Below are 18,967 nucleotides of genomic sequence, written 5' to 3'. Positions count from 1 at the left end.
GAGATCAGCATGTTAGGCCTTTCTGATAAACTTTTAAATGGACCCCTCTACTGGATCAGTGCAGTACACAAAATATAAAAATACAAAAAGTTTGGAGTTTATAACTTGTTAAAGCTTTACATACAGTCAAATTTTATGATATCAATGGCTTCAGATTGTGACGTTTAATATACCGTATTTTCCGCACTATAAGGCGCACCTAAAAGCCTTTATTTTTTTCAAAAGCTGACCATGCGCCTTATAATACAGTGCGCCTTATTTATGGATCAATATTAAGTCGCAAAGTCTTGCAACTAATGCAGCAGCCACCGACTAGATTTTCCCCCGAACGCAAAGTAGTCCGCGGTGTATGCTGGGATATATTTACCGGCGTTTCATTGGCTAACCAATATGTCAATCATCATTTGAATCAATCACGATTGGCTAAAATTATTCGGAGCTAAAAGGGGGCAGATCCTTTTTATCATTTACAGGCTCGCATAGGCTAAAGGCGCAAAACAAAGCCTGCACTTGGCCGAAAAAGATGTGTCAATCAGTTGAATCGATCACTATTAGCTAAAGTTATTCGGAGGTAAAGGGGGCGGATCCTTTTTATTATTTACAGGCTGGCATAGGCTAAAAGGGCAAAACAAAGCCTGCAATTGGCCGAAAAAGATGAATGTGAATAGCAAGTTGGGTTGACGGCATAGAGAAAGCAGTATTTTACTATTCTGTACTGTATTTGTAAATATTTTACTCTCCTGGTTTTACTACATTCACGGATATAAGAGGACCATGGTTGCACATTATTATTGAACACAACGACTTCAGTGAGCTACTCCGGCTATATATTTTCCCTGTATCTTGTTTCAGACTGAACTCGATGTTTCTGTGATAAGCGGTGCAGATAATGGATGGAATAGAGTGTCTATTTTTAAATTAAACCCAATTCCAAGTGTTTATTGTCATATGCACAGTAAAGTTGCGAGCGAAAAAGAAAATAGAAACTAAGGAATGGTTGGCATTTCTTGAATCCCAAGACTTTAACCTTCCGAATGATATTTGGAACGATGCATTTGAGTGATTGGTGACATCGTACAGACACTGTTTCTCTACATGTCTGAGACACGTATTTGCTTCTTTGCAAGCTTTCGGAATGTTAAGGGGGTAATAAGTTTGACTGAATTATCTGACTGTTTTGTCGACGTTACCATTGTAGCGTCTTATAATCCGGTGCGTCTTATGTATGTCAAATATAGGACCAAAAACTATTTTTTCGGGGTGCGCCCTATAACCCGGTGCGCCTTATAGTACGGAAAATACGGTACTTCAAAGCTATTTAGACTGCACTATGAAGCATATTGTCATTTGTGGTGTAGCAGGAAAATACTCTCATTTAAAGGTCCCTGAAAAAGACAAATCAATTCTGGGTAAAAACAATAGTTCTCTGCTACCCCGAAACCTAATTTGGAGGGCGAAGGCAGACTGGTTAGCATATCTGCCTTAAAGTTCAGAAGTCCAGCCTTCCTGTGGGGAGTTTACATGTTCTCCCCATTCCTAAAATGGTCTTCTCCAGTTTCTCTGGTCTCCTCCTACAATTCAAAAACATACATGGCAGGTCGATAGGCGAATGCAAATTGTTAATAAGTTTGTCAATTCTTAAATAGACCCACCAAAAGGTCCATCATTAGTAAAAAATAACATACTTCGATGATATTTTCACGAAATTGTGTTGCAGTAAATTGAGTACACTTTTTGATTCTCATTAGAGGTAAAGCTAATTGTCTTTTCAGCCAAATATGTCATCAGATGGTGGTCTTAAGCCTAAAACACCAACACCCTCAATCTGGTGGGTAAGCAGTATTGGCTTGTCACTGCCTATCTACTTCTTGCCCCCATCTTAGCTTCGCCCTGCCGATACAGAGCCAACAAAAATGCCCTAAAATAATCGTATTAACAAGCAGGTTAAAAAAGTAAATTATGATATACATTCAAGGCACACTGTAATAGTTGACCACTATATGTTGCTGGATTGTGTAGTGCTACAAAAAAAACAGAGCTACAAAGTATAACTAAGAATACAAACTACGATGACTCCGTGAGCAAACTGCACCTTTTTTTCTCTAATTCTTTTGCTCAGCCATCCTCAAGTTTTATTATTTGTTTTTTTATCCGTAACAGCAAGATGGCCTACTATTATGTCAGCTCCCTCTAGGTCAGGCTCATCTTATGTAAAATAAATACACACATCTCTTGACTTGATTTTAATAATAGTTCGAATCAATATTGTTTTTTGGTTAATTAATGAATATTTTTATTAGGAAGCCCTAGATCAGGGGTCTCCAACGAGCTTCCCGCAGGAACCATGGTGTCCCCCTAAGGCAGTGTTTTCAACCACTGTGCCGCGACACACTAGTGTGCCGTGAGAGATCGTCAAGTGTGGTGTGAGAAATTATCCATTGTCACTTTTTAAAATCTAAAGTTTTAACATTTTTGAATCATTTTCTGCAAATATTATGTGCTTGTCAAGTGTGTGTGCTGTAAAACTGGGGATATTATAAATTATCTTGTAATTAAACATACTGTTCAGTGTCATTTTCTAACATTTTTGATTAGTGGTGTGCCGCAATTTTTTTCCAATGTAAAAAACATGCCCTGGCTCAAAAAAGGTTGAAAAACACTGCCCTAAGGGGAAGAGCTCAGGTGCTGTTGGACCTGTTCTGAATATAGCTCACCACTTCTGGGTCATTATGCTTTTCTCATAAAAAATGTGTTTTAGTGGTTGACATAATCTATTTAACCATACTTCCAATGATTAACCTGGTAATAATATAGTAAGCACATAAGTTGTTTTTATTATAAAAATGCATAACAAAATGGGTGCCCTTGGCAGTAATAAGTAACAAAAAGTAGCTCTCAGCTTGAAAAAGGTTGAAGATTCCTGCTCTGAATGCAGAACGCCTCTTTGTGACATCGTTTTTAATAATAATTTTAAATCAATTTTTCCTTTTTTTTTCTTACTTTTTTTTTTTTTCAGATCCTCACATGTTTTTGATGCACTGATCTTGTACAGTCATTGAATATGGCAAAGCTGCAGGGGTTTGATTTTTGGAAGAGAACCCTGAAAGAAGCCTGCTTTGTGGTGGCACCCATGGTTGACCAGAGCGAACTGGCATGGCGTCTACTTAGCCGTCGCCACGGTGCTCACCTCTGTTACACACCCATGCTGCATGCACAGGTATTTGTTCGTGATGCTAATTACAGAAGAGAAAATCTCTATAATGAGGTTTGTGAGGAAGACCGGCCACTTATAACTCAGGTAGGAATGTTGTTTTTTTTTCATACCTAAAGTAATAGTTGTGATATTGAATAATTGCATTGAAATGAAATTAAATGATCTGCATTTATATAGTGCTTTTCAAGTCAAGACTTCCCAAAGCGCTTTTCAGTGTGCTTCACATTTCCCAATAGCAGCTATGCAGCCATGTAAGGCGCTAACCTGCTTATTGGGGGCATTAGGGGTTCAGTGTCTTACCCAAGGACACTTCGATATGTAACACAGAGGAGCCGGGATTCGAACTGCGATCTTTTGATTCCAAGACGAGCGCTCTACCTCCTGAGCCACATAAGCATAAAAGTCGTTAGGTTTAAAAGTGTTGAACTTTTCCTTTAAGGTGGCATCAGACTGAAGATCAATCAGTTCCAATTGCATCTCATGCTGTACTGTTTCCGGGTCTTGTTAGAAGGGACAATACACGAGCTGAAGTGACTCATCAATGTTTTCAAAATCAGAGAACCGGCGACTGAATTCTCTGTGCAGGTCATCCAGTGATTTGCTGTATTTCTTTGCATATCGCGTCGCCTCTTTCTGAGTGTCAAGTGTGGCGAAATGAGTGACGGATGTGTTCGCAACTTGTCTGGAGAATAAAAGGAGCTTAGATTTGAACGCTGTAACGTGTTTGTACATGTCGTGCACAAACTGATCTTTCCCCTGCAGCCCAACGTCTTTTCCTGTTAAATTTGGTGATCCATCTGTCGTGACTTTGGCAAGCTTACTTCAAGGTAGTTTATGTTTCTCTAGTAGCAGACACCTTGTCATGGTCAAAAACTCCTCCGTTATCTCAGAGCTGTCATTTATTCCTCGGATAAAAATTAGGAGCTGTGTCTTTCTTTCATGTCATTACTTTCATCCAGTGCAAGTGAATATAACTGAAACAACTCTGCCTTTTTGTCTAGCTGGCTAGCTATATGTTCATCAATTAGTTCCACACGGCGAGTCACAGTCCGACGTGACTGATTTTTTCAAACTTGCCTTGACTTTCCGGACACAGAACACCTGCAGTCTCCACCGTGCAGTCTTTCAAAAACTCAACTTTGGAGAAAGGTTTGCTAGCTGCTGCTAATTTGGTAGTTGACTCCTGAAGCGCAGTTTGTCGGTGAAATTTTTTTTGCTGGGACAGTAAATTGGCTGCTATCCTCTCAGCCGTAGCTGCCCGTTTTTGCGCCGACAGATTGCTGGCATAATTGGAATGCTTCGTAGCAAAGTGACAGCTAATATCTTACTCCTTAAAAACCGCGACACTTTATTGACATATCAAGCATACAGCCTTTGATCGGACTTCTTTGAAAAAATATTTTGTTGTCCATTCTGTTTTAAACACTCGGCACTCACTGTCGACCTTTTCTTTGATAAACTCATGTTTGTTTTTAGAAAGGGGAAAGCTTTACCGCCTAAACCGAGAAGGACAGTGCTTCTTCTGGGAAAAGCTTAACCGCGGAGAAAAGGGGGCAAATGCTCAAGCGCGCCATCTGTTGGGGAAATGTGGGCATTACAGGCAAAGTAAATGAACTTGGTTTGCCGATATATTTTGATATAACTGGGAGATGTTTGGCGCGCCAGATTAAAAAGAGCAACAGTATAGTATGCCCGTGTCTGGTCTAAGACATCATCCACTTGTTAATATTTTTGTGACATACTTTCAACAGGATCCTTTAAACGGTTTTGGGGCAGCAGATCAATTTGTAAAAATCAACACTATTTGCCACCAATAGGTTTTTTTTTTTTTTTTTAACCAAACATTGTCAATTTCTTGTGTTCAGATTATTATCTCACCTGTGTAGTTGGGATTTTTCTGGACCTTTTACTGTGAATTATTCATTTTGTCTTAGGGAATATCTGAGCAAAAACAATAGGTACTTGCGGAGGTTCGCAGCTCCGGCCATAAAAACAGGCCAGTGGCCACCACGAATGATTCAAATTTAGCTGAACTTGCGTTTTTGCAAGGTTGCAAAAAGTTAAAGCATATTTGTATTTTCTGCGTGCATTTATTGTAACTTACGAAACATAGATGACAACAGTATTCTGAACTTAAACTAAATATTTAATTCATGTAAACAAACTCCTCTCATTCGTTTTCGTGCGCTCTCTCTCTCCCATTATTTCTCTGTCTCTAAACAAGAGACAGCCAAATTAAGGCAACTTTCAAGCACTGTTTTTAAATCTCAATAATAGGTATCTCATGCACTCAAGTTTTGCCATCTGATTGATGTATATTTTACCTGCCTGCAATGTAAATTCTGGATGCAATTGCAAGTGATTTTCGAACACTGCATTGACAAACTGGCTTTTTGACACTATGGTTATTCATCATACTAATTATCGCCCCATATCTTCTGAATAATTTAGGGGGAAAGAATTCATTTTAAGATAACTTTTGTCCAAGTAATTACACCATAGAAAATAGCCAATCATAATAATCTTACTCGGTCTTGAAGACTAGTGAGAATATATATCAAAGTATTACATTTTGTTTTCCACCTTTTCCTCATAGTTTTGCGCAAATGATCCTGAGGTATTCATTCAGGCAGCTCTTATGGCCCAGAACTTCTGTGATGCCATTGACCTCAATTTGGGCTGTCCCCAAATGATTGCTAAAAGAGGTACCATGACTTATTATTTATTTTAAGTATGTTTGTGTTTGATTTCATAATGACAATGTGACAACAAGGACCATTTTTCTTATACCTAAGGACACTACGGAGTTTTCCTCCAAGATGAATGGGAGTTGTTGAATAAAATGGGTAATTATTTTTCTTTTTATTACATTGAAAAACTGAGCTAGAATTGGGTTTTGAAATTGGACTGCAGGACCTTTAATCTCGGTTACCTTCTTTACTTTACAGAACTCCTTTATTATTAGACATTTAAAAAAAGGATTAAGACTGGGCAAAAAAAATGAACCTGATTTTTTTTTTTTTTTTTTGCACAATGTTACCCTAAATCAATTGCATCTTAAAATACTAGAGCAAAACACTTTTAAGCTTGTGTATTGGATATTTTTTAAATTGCTATTTAATTTTATTTGTTGAATAATTTGCAGAGTTAACACTTTCAAGATTGTTAATAGACAAAGCAGTTTGAAAATACAGTATGCAATTCTCAATTTCGGATTTGTAAAACATGTAGTATAATATCTATTGTTCTATTATTAATTTTTATCCAGTTTGTTGTATGAAAATGTGGACCATTTAGGCTAAATGGTCAACATTTATACAATATATTTTTTCCAATAATTTATATACCTGTATGTAAATCACTCTTTGCCCTTATGAAAGCAGATGTATTCATGGTTGACTGATCCTATTGTAACTCTTCCAATAATGATAAACAGGTAACAAAATGTGAACATGGTAACAAAACAATAATTACATAATTAGGTGATATTTTAGAAAAGCACATGAAACTAATGGTCATTCGGCTAATCACTTACCAAAAAAAGAGATTCTTGAGAAAAGCCTTACACATAACTTTAAGCAAAAATTATTTTTCCTGCCAGAGCAATTAGTCAGCAGCAATGTTGACAGCAAATGCTGTCTCTTTTCTAATGCGATTTTCTTCATAGGTTTTAAGTTATTCATCATGTGATCATATGTCTTGAGTGAATCCCGTACCAAATCTTTCATCCTCCCTATTTCAACAGCAAGTCCATGTGACTGCACCTCCGTTTCCGTCTTGAGCTTGCCCACAAAAGACCCAAGCAGACTCAATTTATGTTTCAAACAATGACTGATTATTCCATGTCAAATCACCCGAAAATGTTTAAGTTTAAAAAAAATTCATATTTTTTTTCTTGGAACTGAATGTACTTGTTGACAGAAATTGTGCAACACAAATTATAACAATTATAGGTCAATTGGACCAGCTTTTTGGGAGCTACGACTTATGAAATTTTTCCCCCAAAGGGCCTTCATTTGAACCCTTCCATTTGAGGAAATACTTGTTAAGTTATGACAAAACATATAATTTAAAGGGAAATTCAAAAATGACTTAATCTCTGATCACTTGCCTGTTTTAGTTTTCAAACTTGGCTACAACTAGACCTCGAAATTGACCTACTCACATATGATTAGCTGAGGTTATCAATAATTTGAATCCTTATTGCTGCTAAACCAAAATTTTACACCACTGAATTTTTTTATATATGGTTTAAAGAACATGCGGGAGATAATTATTCATGAAAAAAACTTTCGAAAACATCTACAATACGATTTTGAGGTCAAAATATTTGTCTCAAAGTACTTAAATATAAACAATTTGGAATCCTTTATTGATTCTTTTCCTGGCGTTAGGTTTTTGGTGAAAATCGACACAGTACTTCCCAGGATAGAAAGGTTCAAAATAAGGCGACAACCACCTTTTTTGCTGAAATTTTCTAAATTCTATGGGTCATATCTCCCAAACGCCTCAATTGACCTGCCATTTCACATGTTGTGCAATCTCTATCTACAAGCGCACCAAGTTTGATAATTTTTTTTTAAAAAAAAGGGCTTGGTGTTATCCATAAGATAAGGTTCCAAGAGACCCTAAGTGGAAAAACACTCTCCTAACCGACTGAAAAATAGTGATGTCTCAGTCAAGTCACACAACTTTTTCAAACTATGCACCTCTCCACTAAGGTGCATCCCTAGTTTTCATCTCTCTTTATTTCATTTCACAGTCACATTAGCAAACGAAAAGCTGTCTGTGCCTATTACATGCAAGATCCGTGTGTTTGAGGACATCCAAAAGACTGTCTGCTACGCCCAAATGCTGGAGAAAGCTGGATGCCAGGTATGAACTTAGACAATGTTCTAAAGATCCTTTTCATTTTTTTCATTATATTTCATAAATGGCCACAACATGACCGCTTGTGCTCTCATTTGAGAATTTTGTACGACTCCTTTAAATAAGTCTTATTTTAAAGTGTATTTCCAATTCACTGAAACTCTTGAAGCAAAAACAATGAGTTTTCCGTTTCTCATTGTGAGAATGCAGAAGTAGATACTTCCTGTTTGAAAACCCGTTATTTAGGTTTGCTTTTTTTTTCCTCTTTTTCATGTTATTTTTTTGCATAGCGTTACATAATAGGTAATATATCGATTGAAGCAAGAAAAAAAATCTGAAAAGCAGTTTCGGAGCTGAGAGAAATGGCCGTTCTCCAAAAAGGTGACTGAATTCCCATCACTAGTTGAAGTGAAATATTCACGCACAAAAAGTTAGTGCATTTCAAAATAAACCAGCTATGGACTAAAATACTGGTCCCCAATCAAGATTTTTTTTTCTACATTTAAAAAGGCGGTCTTTTATTATTTTTTTTAATTATTTTTTTTTTTCTTAAAGCAGCATGCGGTTTCTCAAGGCGAAACGCGGTAGTCTAATGAATAAAGTGGTAGTCCTGGCGAGTATGTGTACCTCATAAGTTGAGCATTACAATAACCTCCTGTACACCATTGAAGAAAAACCATAATTCTGTCATAGAAGCAATCACAAAATCATCAGTCCTCGGCATTCGGGGGTGGGGGGCATTCCTCGGACCCCCTCTCCAGACCGTGGTCTCAAATTATTATATGGGACACACTGGTAAAGTATATAACGCAACATATAAGTGGTGCACAATTTAAGAGAAAAAACTTAATTGCAATGTATTTATTTTTTTCAGACCAGGATTGCAATTATGATTGGATTTTCAAAGAAAAGTGCATTTTTTGTGCTCGATTTGTTTTTTTGTGAGTACTTCCTCGGATGCATGGCCTACCATTACACTCATGAGTAGGGCCAAAAATTAGTGGAGGGACATAATATAAATACTAATGGCATGATGTCATAAATATGTTTATGAGGAATACCTGCAATATGACAATATTACAACTTTTTGTTTTTAAAAGATTTTAAAAGCCTAACAACCAGTGGGGTCATTTCCCCCTGACCTGTACATCCAGGAGTTAATACTAGTGACAAACTTTAAAAATCAGCACCCTTTTCTTGGGTGCTTTGTTATGGTTGTTTCCTTCGAAAAAAACGCAGTGTCTCGCGATTACTTATTCACACTACAGCCAAATCGTGCTTTACACAAAAATTTCGGATAAAATCATTACCCTTGAATATATATATTTTTTTATAATTCCCACAAAATAAGTTCTAAAGATAAATAAAAGCATTAACAATTCATATGAAAATCAATCAATCAGTAATAAATTAATCCATGGGAATTTTTCAGTGTCTCCTAGGGGTGAAAAATGTCACTTAATATAACAAAAAAAAGACTATTGTTTTACATAGTTAGCCAAAAAAGATACAGGAACAATCATAAAGATATGACATTTTTAAAGGTTAAGATATTAACATTTATTTTACTTTAGCGTGAGCCTCATCTCTAGGGAGCTGACATAATTGTCTTCCATCTTTGTGCTATAATTGTACCCAAAAAATAGCTATCTGGTGAAAGGCTGGGCAAGAAAAATAAAAACAAATGTTGTTTTCGGGTCACTTTGACTGTCTGTAATTTCCACTCTTGTGATTTTTTAGCACTCATTTTCAGTTGCAGAACAGAATACCACTACATGTAGTGGTCAAACAATACACACTGTCCTTTTAACTTTATTAAGTTGGAGACTTCAAACTATCATCCAGAGGGCCTCAAATGGCCCTCGGGCCGCGAGTCTAGACCCCTGGTTTAGCAGCGTAAATGATTAGACCACAGTCTCCAACGTGGTGCCAGCGGACACCCAGGTGCCCCCAAGGACAGCTGACGTGCCAACGGACTCGTTCTGAAAATACCCCACCAGTGCTGGGTCATTGTAATTTTCTAGTAAAAAGTTTTTTTTGTTTGTTTTTTTTTTTTTTTTTGCTTGACTGAGTCAAAATAAGCATTCCTCCTATTTCTCTCTCTCCTTTTCTTGTTTTCTTTTTCTTTTCTTTTTTCTCTTTTCATTTTTCTTTTTTTCTTTTCCTCTTTTCCTTTTTTCTTTTTTTTCTTCTTTTTTCTTATTTTATCTTTTCTTTTTCTCAACTTTCTCTTTCTTTCTCCCTTTTATGTTCTCTATATTTATTCCTTCCATTCTTTCTCTTTGTTTTTGTCTTCCTCTTTTTTTCTCTCACTCTTTCTTTCTTTTTCTCTTTTCTCTTATTCTCTTTTTCTATTTGTCTTTCTCTCACTCTTTCTCTCTTGGTTTTTTTTCTCCTATATTCTACTTTTTTTTTAGTTTCTACCAGCAATATTTAACCTGGTAAAAACATAGTAACAATTTAGTAAGTAGTACAAGATAAGTGTTTATTTTAGAATTTTTTTATCAACCTGGGTGCCCTTTGTACCAATGAGTACCCTGACGCTTGAAAAAGGTTGGAGACCCCTGACTTAAACACACAACATAAGGTTTTTTTTCAAAGCAATCTAAATATATATATATCGAAAGCACATGTTAAGAATTATGAATAAAATAAATTTTCATTAATGGACACTTGATTATTCTTTTTTTCCTTTATATTTCGACAGCTACTCACAGTACATGGCAGAACCAAAGACCAGAAAGGTCCAATGACTGGAATTGCTAGCTGGGAGCATGTCAGAGCAGTCCGGTGAGATGCAAACATTTAGTCAATCCTTGATTATGCGCCATTTTCAATCTAAATCCTGTTTTTTGTTCTTCCGTAAAACTATTTCTTGGGCTAAATTAAAATTACTGCACCGTTTGACAAGAACAACTTTCTATAATAGAAGTTCATGGTTCTTATTTGTCATGGCCATCATTTCGTTTTGGGGATCAGGTCATTTTTCATTTTGTCTATGATATACATAATGGGTGTCAAAATTTTCAGAAACATCAAATAACTTCAAAAAACGTTGCTTTCCATAAAAATATTTCCTGTCAAAACTGTACAAATTCAAATTATGAAAAAAATGGAAATCTTGTGCTTTTCACTTTGGGAATTTTGCTTTGGCATAAAACATATGCTGGGTCCCCATATTCTTTAACTCTTTCTTTCTGTATCCTCTGCTCTGCATTCAAGTTTTTCAGCTTACTCTAATGTTTTGTCTTTTAGTACAGTTTTACGTTAAATTCCTTAATTACGGCCGCATTAGCTCCACGTAGAAGACACACAGGTTTACCGGCAGTGTCAGTTAAAAAGTATTCAGCCTCTCCTCGGTTTTGAAAGGCTGTTTTCTGAATAAACTTCTTACTGGGCCATTGTGAGGGTTTAGCGTAATCCACAGCAACAGAAATGTCACCCTGCTTTTCTTCGTTTAGCCTTCTGTTACATTGTGATAGATAGAAGTTCGTCACTGGGTGTCAAGTCGCCGCTTCCTGACAGTAAAGACTCACTATTAATCCACTTGTTGGGCTTGTCAGGGCTGTTTGTCAGTAGATAGTTTTAAAAGTGGCTGCGCAAGTCCAGCAGCTTCACGGGCTCCAGTTCGTCTTTTGTTTTTCAGTGTCCTTTTATCCCTCATATTTTCCCTTCGACTCCTTTTACAAATACAATAACATCCACAACATCCCGAGGGATATACAGAGACCACCAGATCTCCCTGGGTGATCTGCCTGCCGACAACAACGGAGCAAAAGAAAAAGGCTGCCAGTCGGGTCTGGGCTAAGAAGGCGACCACACAGACCAGCGCTCCCAAGCATGTTACTAACCAACGCCAGATCCATCGTCCACAAAATGAGTGAATTTGAGCTGCAGATCGCCACCAACAGCGCCCAGAATTGGAGTATTTTTGTCATCACGGAGTCTTGGCTTTCCCGAGGCCGCATTACAACTAGCAGGACGCACGCTTCACAGGCACGAACGAGACGGAGACTCTGGTAAAAACAGGGGTTGGGGACTATGCGCTACAATAACAGCCGAATCATTGACACACACTGCTCACTCGATATAGTTTCTAGCAGTATCGTGTAGACCCTTCTATCTACAGAGAGAGCTAACTGTGGTCATTGTGGTTGCTGTTTACGTTCCACCGGATGCTAACGTTAGCATAGCGCTAAAAGCTGCTATCAATAAACAGCAGCTTGCACTCCCCAACGGAGCTTTTATCGTCGCCGGCGTCTTTAATCGGGTATGTTTATGGACTGTACTTCCCAAATCCATTCAATGCGTGGACTGAGCAATCAGGGAAAAAAACACTGGACCGTGTGTACAGTAAGGTCAAACATCCAGTTGGATCCGCCCATCTCTGACTGTCCCTCACCTCCTCATACAGCAACCACCACCCCTCCCCACCCTCCACCACGGAGGAAACAAAGCCTATACAACAAAGACAGTTAAAACATCTTCTTTGTTCCTTTATCTCTTTGTTTTCCTTATCCTCACTGTAAAATGTGGAACTGGAGTCATCCAATTTCGTTGTCACAATATATCCCATGTTGTAACAATGACAATAAAGGTATATTCTATTCTATTCTATTTGATTCTATTGATGCTGGAACATTATGATGAAGGCATTGTGGGATCTGTAGTTTGAGTGTTATCAGTGTTCCTTAGAGCCAGGCCAATATAGTAGATTTATATAAAACTATTTCACAGGCCGGATATAACTACGCCTGGTCAGCCTGATGTGGCCGTTGGGCCGCGAAATAAACACCTAGGATATAGTGAAATGGTGATTTATTTATTTTTTGTACTAATTGATTTTATGCTGCGGTATACATTACTTGCAGGCCAAATGTTATAAATTTGCCTAATATGCATTATCTTAACTAGCTTAAAAGTATGTGTCAAGTATTCCTCATATCTGCAGTAAGAGGAATTATTCCTGTGCTGACCATTCGGGTTGAATCAGAAATGAAGGAACAATCATCCTGGTATTTGCAGCCCTCAAGAACCTTATTCCTAATATTGTAAACCAGTGTGTAATATTTGACCACTATATGAGACTGTATTGTCTAATTCGATCAAAAAAAACGTACCAAGGGAAGACCGTAGCAGCAAGATGCCAGACAAACCTGGCGGCAACTTGGAGGTAGGATTACACTTTGTAAAACAAATTTCTTGACCGATGATATTTTTTAAATAGAGATTAACATTGGTATGATAGTTCATGCAGTATTAGTAGTATTCAAATCAAAGTTTTTTTTTATTTAGTTTTTTTACTGAATGAAAGTTTTTTGGTATCATGTGGGGGCACTAAATATTACACATTGTCCTTTTAGGCCTATCACATTTAATTGTGTGCATATACTTGGTTAGTGCTATTTTGCCAAAAAATAAAATAGCAGATTTTTGGGTATTTATAACTTTTTCCCCAAAATAGTTTCCTTCCTACTTTTTAATGGTAATGCAATTGCTTTGATTTTTTTAATTGTGTATTTTAGCATTTACTTATTTTACTCTGAGATGACATTAAATTATTACACATCGTAGACTGTAATGCATTTGTATATCTCATGAGGTCAGTTTTGAAATGTTGGTGCCTTCAAAACGACATATTAGAATCCTTTCGCTTATTTACCTAGCTCTTATACCTAGTAATATTAATACTTTCTTCACATTTATACTATTCACATTTTATTTTGTAACTACAAAAAATAATTTCACCTGATAAGAACGAGCTTGTTTTCATTCTTATATAATCTACATTTTGCAGAAGAAACTGCATTAAAGTAATACTTGTTTGTATGCATCTACACCAGGGCTGGGAAACTATTTGAAGCCTAGGGCCGTACTGGGTATTTTGGTGTTAGCGTAGCCGTTGCAGTACGCTGGACCTAAAGCTTTATTATTGCTTGTCTTCCGACGCTTTGTCAGTCGATTCCCGGATGCAATTATAATCCATGCAGCACCTGCTGATGATCAGCATTTTTCTGACTTTCTTTTGAATCCTTCGAGTTTAATTGATGAATTCCTTTTCAATGTAACGAGCCGCCAAAAGATCGGGGCCACTATCCTTCCCATATTGTTTTGATGTTGGAGATTTTGATTGCGCATGACCCGGATGTTTGACTGACAGCACAGTTGCCCACACAGACAGTCACACATACCCAACAGAGAGCACCCTCCCTTATCTGTTCTGTCCATTAGATACACAATGCACGATACGTTTATCAATGGCAATCAAGACAATTCAATTAAAAATCCGCAAAGGAGTGAGCCAGTGATAACGAAAGCGCGAAGTAGCAAGGGGTCTCTGTCTGTATGTATGTATGTATTTATGTATGTATGTACGCATTTGCTTAGGAGATGGAGCACTCTTCTTGGGATCAAGAGGTCGCATGTTCGATTCCCAGCTCCTCCATGTTTTATGTTGAAGTGTCCTTGGGCAAGACACTGAATCCTTAATGCCCCCGATGAGCATGCTGCATGGCTGACGCAGCTATCGGTTAGTTAGTGTCTAAAAGGGAGAAAGTGTGAAGCACATTGTAAAGCGCTTTGGGAGGTCTTCATTGACTTAAAGCGCTATATAAATGCAGAACATATATATACACACACACACAACCTTTTGGATAAGTTTTGTGCTTATGGGATGTATGTAACATGTATATATTTTTGGCCACCGATAAACCTTTTTTGATTTTCAAAGTAGCAATGTCAATTGAATTAACCTAAAACTGAAAAATTGTGTTCACAGGAAAGCAGTAAACATTCCTGTGTTTGCTAATGGCAACATTCAACATCTGAGTGATGTGGAACGCTGCATTATGGAAACAGGAGTGCAAGGGGTGATGAGTGCAGGTACACAAAAAGCAGTCTTTTACGGTGATCTTATCTCTTTTTTAATTCACTTAAAATACATTGACTTTTTAGAGGGTAACCTCCACAATCCAGCTTTATTTGAAGGGCGTAGCCCTCCAGTTTGGGAGATGGCAGAAGAGTACATTGAAGTGGTGAGGCAGCATCCCCCATGCACCTTGTCCTATGTACGAGCACATCTCTTCAAGCTGTGGCACCACACGTATGTCTTTGTTTTTCTGTGTATTTTCTCCTTTTTGTATCATCGTATGGTAACCATATAATACACACTTTTTTTCTTGGCCATCCAATAAGATTCCTTTTATTTGTTTTTCCTTTTTTATTGTTATGTGAATCTTATCTATGTATGTTTTGAACATCCTATTTTTTAACATTTTTGACTCTTAAAGTTAGGCTTGCGAGATTGATGGTAAAAACGGTATAGAGAATACTCTTTACATATATAATCTATACACTAGTTTCTTTGGGGCTGCAAAAAATGTACTGAGCATCTAAGTCCCACAATAACATCTCACGGCCTCCCTATAACTAGTGAGCTGTCGTCAGCATCCATGGTATCCATCATAGCAGGGGTCACGAGATATGGCTCGCAAGGCAGAAATGGCTCTTTTCATGAGCACATGTGGCTCGAAACTAAAATGCTACTCATGCAAAGTTACTCTGGAGCGTTCCAATTCTGACAAGCTCAGTCATGTTTGGTGCGTGCTTAGCCGAATCAGGGCTGGGTGAGCGGTAGAAATGGGTAGATCTCTGCACACATACTGTAGCATGCTCCTCTTCTCTCACACGCGCCCACTGCCCTGAATGGAAATACATCCGTGAACTTCTTGTTTGCAGTGTTTTGTGACATTTTTATAAAAGAACCTTGTTTTGAAACAATTATTTATGAAAGAAAAAAATTAAGGTGAAAATGAGCCTCAATGATCTTAAGTAACTTTGGGAGGGAGACAGATTTTAAGTGGTATATTTGTTGGGACACTGGATCTGACATTATTTTTATTTCATAAAATCTATCAAATCATCTACAGTGAAAAAAAATGCACTTAAAAATGTGATTTTGGTGAGCGGGTTTGGCGGTTTTGCTGAATTTTCTCTTAAAATACATGGTATGGCTCCCACTCTCAAAAAAAAGAATCCAGACTGTGGAGTATAGTGACACATATGGCTGAATCAATTTTATTTTGTTTGCAAATCCAAGTTTTCATTTTTTTCATCAATTTTATAGAAGTTGAGTCACATTTATCTAAATAGCCATCACAGAAACTCAAAGGGCTGCATGAGGATTTCAAACCTGCATGAGGGCAAAGAAAACCCTAGCTTGAGGAAAAATTAGGAACCTTGAGACGGGATCACATATGAGGTAATCCCTGTTACAGGTTAACCAGGCTGTTGAGTGGGCACCAATAGACAAAGATGGTCAACATGAACAATAGACATAAGCAATAGCTTATATTGGAAAAAAAAATCCAAGATAGCAACATGCCATGAAGTTTTTTCAGATGTATGTCTTTAAGAGCATCAAACTTTTTCTATCCACTGGACCCTCATCTTTTTGCCTACAAGGCAAACTACTCAGTTGATGATGAGATAAACACTGCGCTGGACCACCTGGAAAACCCCTCAGAGTAGAGTGAAGATCGTGCCTAAAAACATCCAGCCCGACCCAGGCCGTGGGTATTAAGGCCCAGCCCAGCCCGACAAAATAAGTTGATGTGAGAGACCGAGCCCAAAAAAAAACCGCCCACATTTGCATATTTGTGATGACGCCGAGAATTTGTGCACACTGTTGGACAATAAAAAGGGAACCACAGAACACATGACGCATGTGTCATGTAAAGACAGCCACAAGGTCATGGTTGTAAAGTGTGCTGTTTCCGCAAAGTGTGGTGATAAGAATGGCTACTGTAAACAATGGACAGTGAGCACAGCGCCGGTTTCCAAGTGACTTATTTCTCATAACATTGGCGACAAGGATGGAGTTTCCACTCTTGCCCCTTCCTCCGTTCCTTACCCTGCTTGGCGATACGCGAGTCCCGTGGCCGTGTTGGTTAGAATCTTGTGAGACTTTTATTGAAGCCATTGGGCTGATTTGCGCTAGTTACGCGCAAAGTTGGGCACTGCTATTCCATAGCCTTTGCAGTGGGGGCTAACACATCTTTCAAAGCCTTGAATCGCCATGATATTTGGAGACTGTATTGCATATCTCTCCAGACACTTTGCCGCTCTGCAGAACGTCATTGTGCGGCGAATTATCTTCTGGATGCATCAACAGCGGCCCGTGAGTCGGTCCACCATTACATCGCTGAAGTTCTGTGCTTAGCTATCCTCTGCAGGTTCTGAGATTTGGAATATGAGACAAACCTGAAACTGCGGGCAAGCTCTTTTTATCACAGGGCGACACGTCACGTATTAAAAAAACAAAAACAGCGAAAGAGAAGCCAGGCACAGCCTACGTTATTGATTGACATTTCAGACCCTATGTCAGGATACTCTTCTTGGATCGAGCTTTATGTTCAACACCATCGTTCCCCAGATTCTTGTAGAGAACTCTCCCACCTATGACCTTCCTCAATCTGCCACTGGATTATGGGCTATCCTTTCTGAAAACCCAGTTTTAAACTCGGCCACCATGTATGTCTTTTCTACCCCAAAACCAAACAAGCGCAAAAGACGGTGAAAAAATATGTATCCAGCTTATGTATTAAACAAATTAGTATTCATATTTTTTTCTTCAAACCTTATTTTGAAAATAGGTTGCTGCTAATATATTTTCACTAATTTTGACTGTACTGTTTTTCTGATGCACTTGCGACTTACAGCAGTCTCTGAGTACTACCTTGTATATCAGACCTGGGCAAATCACGTCCCTGTCCGGCCCGCGTAAGACCAATCATAAACACCATAAATTAAACAATTTTTTAAAACTTTTATTTTGAAATTTTATTTTGACTACATATACACGTCATAGACGTAGCGCCTTCACGCGCGTATACACTTGAGTGAGTAAGGGTGATACTGTTTGCCAGGGTACCCTCAAGATGTCGGCACACCCCAAGAAAAGAAAAGTTGATAACGAATGCCATATTTTCAACAAGACATGGACTGCCAAATATTTATTTACAGAAATTAAAGGTAAAGCAGTGTGCTTAGTCTGTGGTACACAGGTTGCTGTGTTTAAAGAATATAATTTGAATCGCCACTACACGACCAAGCATGAAGATGAATACAGAAACCTGTCTGGTGAAGAGCGTGCAAGGGAGTCTGATTCATTGCTTGCAAAACTACAAACCCAACAAGGTTTTTTCACTAAACTTCACACTTCCAGAGATGCAGCCGTCAGGACAAGTTATGTAATTTCTCATAAAATCGCCAGAAAAAGTAAGGCATTTTCCGACGGAGAGTTTATTAAGGAGTGTTTATTGGACTCTGCTGAGCTGATGTGCCCAGAAAAAAAGGGCGCGTTTGAGAACGTTTCACTCTACCGTCGCACTGTAACGAGGCGGATTGAGGACATCGCGGGAAATTTAGAGCTTCAGCTGAAGAAAAGAGCGGCCGACTTTGACTTTTTTTCTCTGGCTTTGGATGAGAGCTGCGATGTACGTGACACCGCCCAGCTGCTCCTCTTCTTACGTGGGATAACCGCAGACTTTCAAATCACGGAGGAGTTGGCAGCCATGCAGTCAATAAAAGGGACAACCACAGGTAATGACTTGTTCAGAGAGGTAAATGCATGTATGGACATGTTAGGACTGAAATGGAACAAGCTTGCAGGTGTGACAACAGATGGTTGTCCAAATCTTGTCGGGAAAAATGTTGGACTTTTAAAGAGAATGCAGGATAAAGTGACAGAAATGAACCCTGATCAGAAATTGACATTTTTGCATTGTATCATACATCAGGAAGTGTTGTGTAAGACAGTGTTAAAAATGAAACATGTTGTTGATTCTGTCACTAAAATAGTTAACTTCATCAGAGCGAGAGCTT

The 18,967-nt window shown here is 38.2% G+C and overlaps 1 protein-coding gene across 4 annotated transcripts in view; it reads left to right on the top strand.

Annotated features, from left to right (window-relative positions):
• Positions 1-18,967, top strand: part of dus1l (dihydrouridine synthase 1-like (S. cerevisiae)) — a 36,765-nt gene that overhangs the window by 4,569 nt on the left and 13,229 nt on the right. For 3 of the 4 annotated variants that reach the window (XM_088334632.1, XM_088334557.1, XM_088334804.1), the window contains exons 2-8: positions 3,017-3,298; positions 5,811-5,919; positions 6,010-6,060; positions 7,977-8,089; positions 10,791-10,873; positions 14,862-14,965; positions 15,038-15,185. In XM_088334632.1, the coding sequence (XP_088190758.1) occupies positions 3,062-3,298; positions 5,811-5,919; positions 6,010-6,060; positions 7,977-8,089; positions 10,791-10,873; positions 14,862-14,965; positions 15,038-15,185 (845 nt within the window). In that variant the 5' untranslated portion in view covers positions 3,017-3,061. The remainder of the gene's footprint in view (positions 1-3,016; positions 3,299-5,810; positions 5,920-6,009; positions 6,061-7,976; positions 8,090-10,790; positions 10,874-14,861; positions 14,966-15,037; positions 15,186-18,967) is intronic. The other variant, XM_088334719.1, reaches the window with a different exon arrangement.

Source organism: Urocampus carinirostris, chromosome 1, assembly GCF_059441175.1.
Source record: "Urocampus carinirostris isolate Australia breed hairy pipefish chromosome 1, RoL_Ucar_1.0, whole genome shotgun sequence".
Lineage (NCBI taxonomy): Eukaryota > Metazoa > Chordata > Actinopteri > Syngnathiformes > Syngnathidae > Urocampus > Urocampus carinirostris.
Note: the sequence above shows the minus strand (reverse complement) of the source record. Positions and strands in the feature narration are given on the sequence as shown.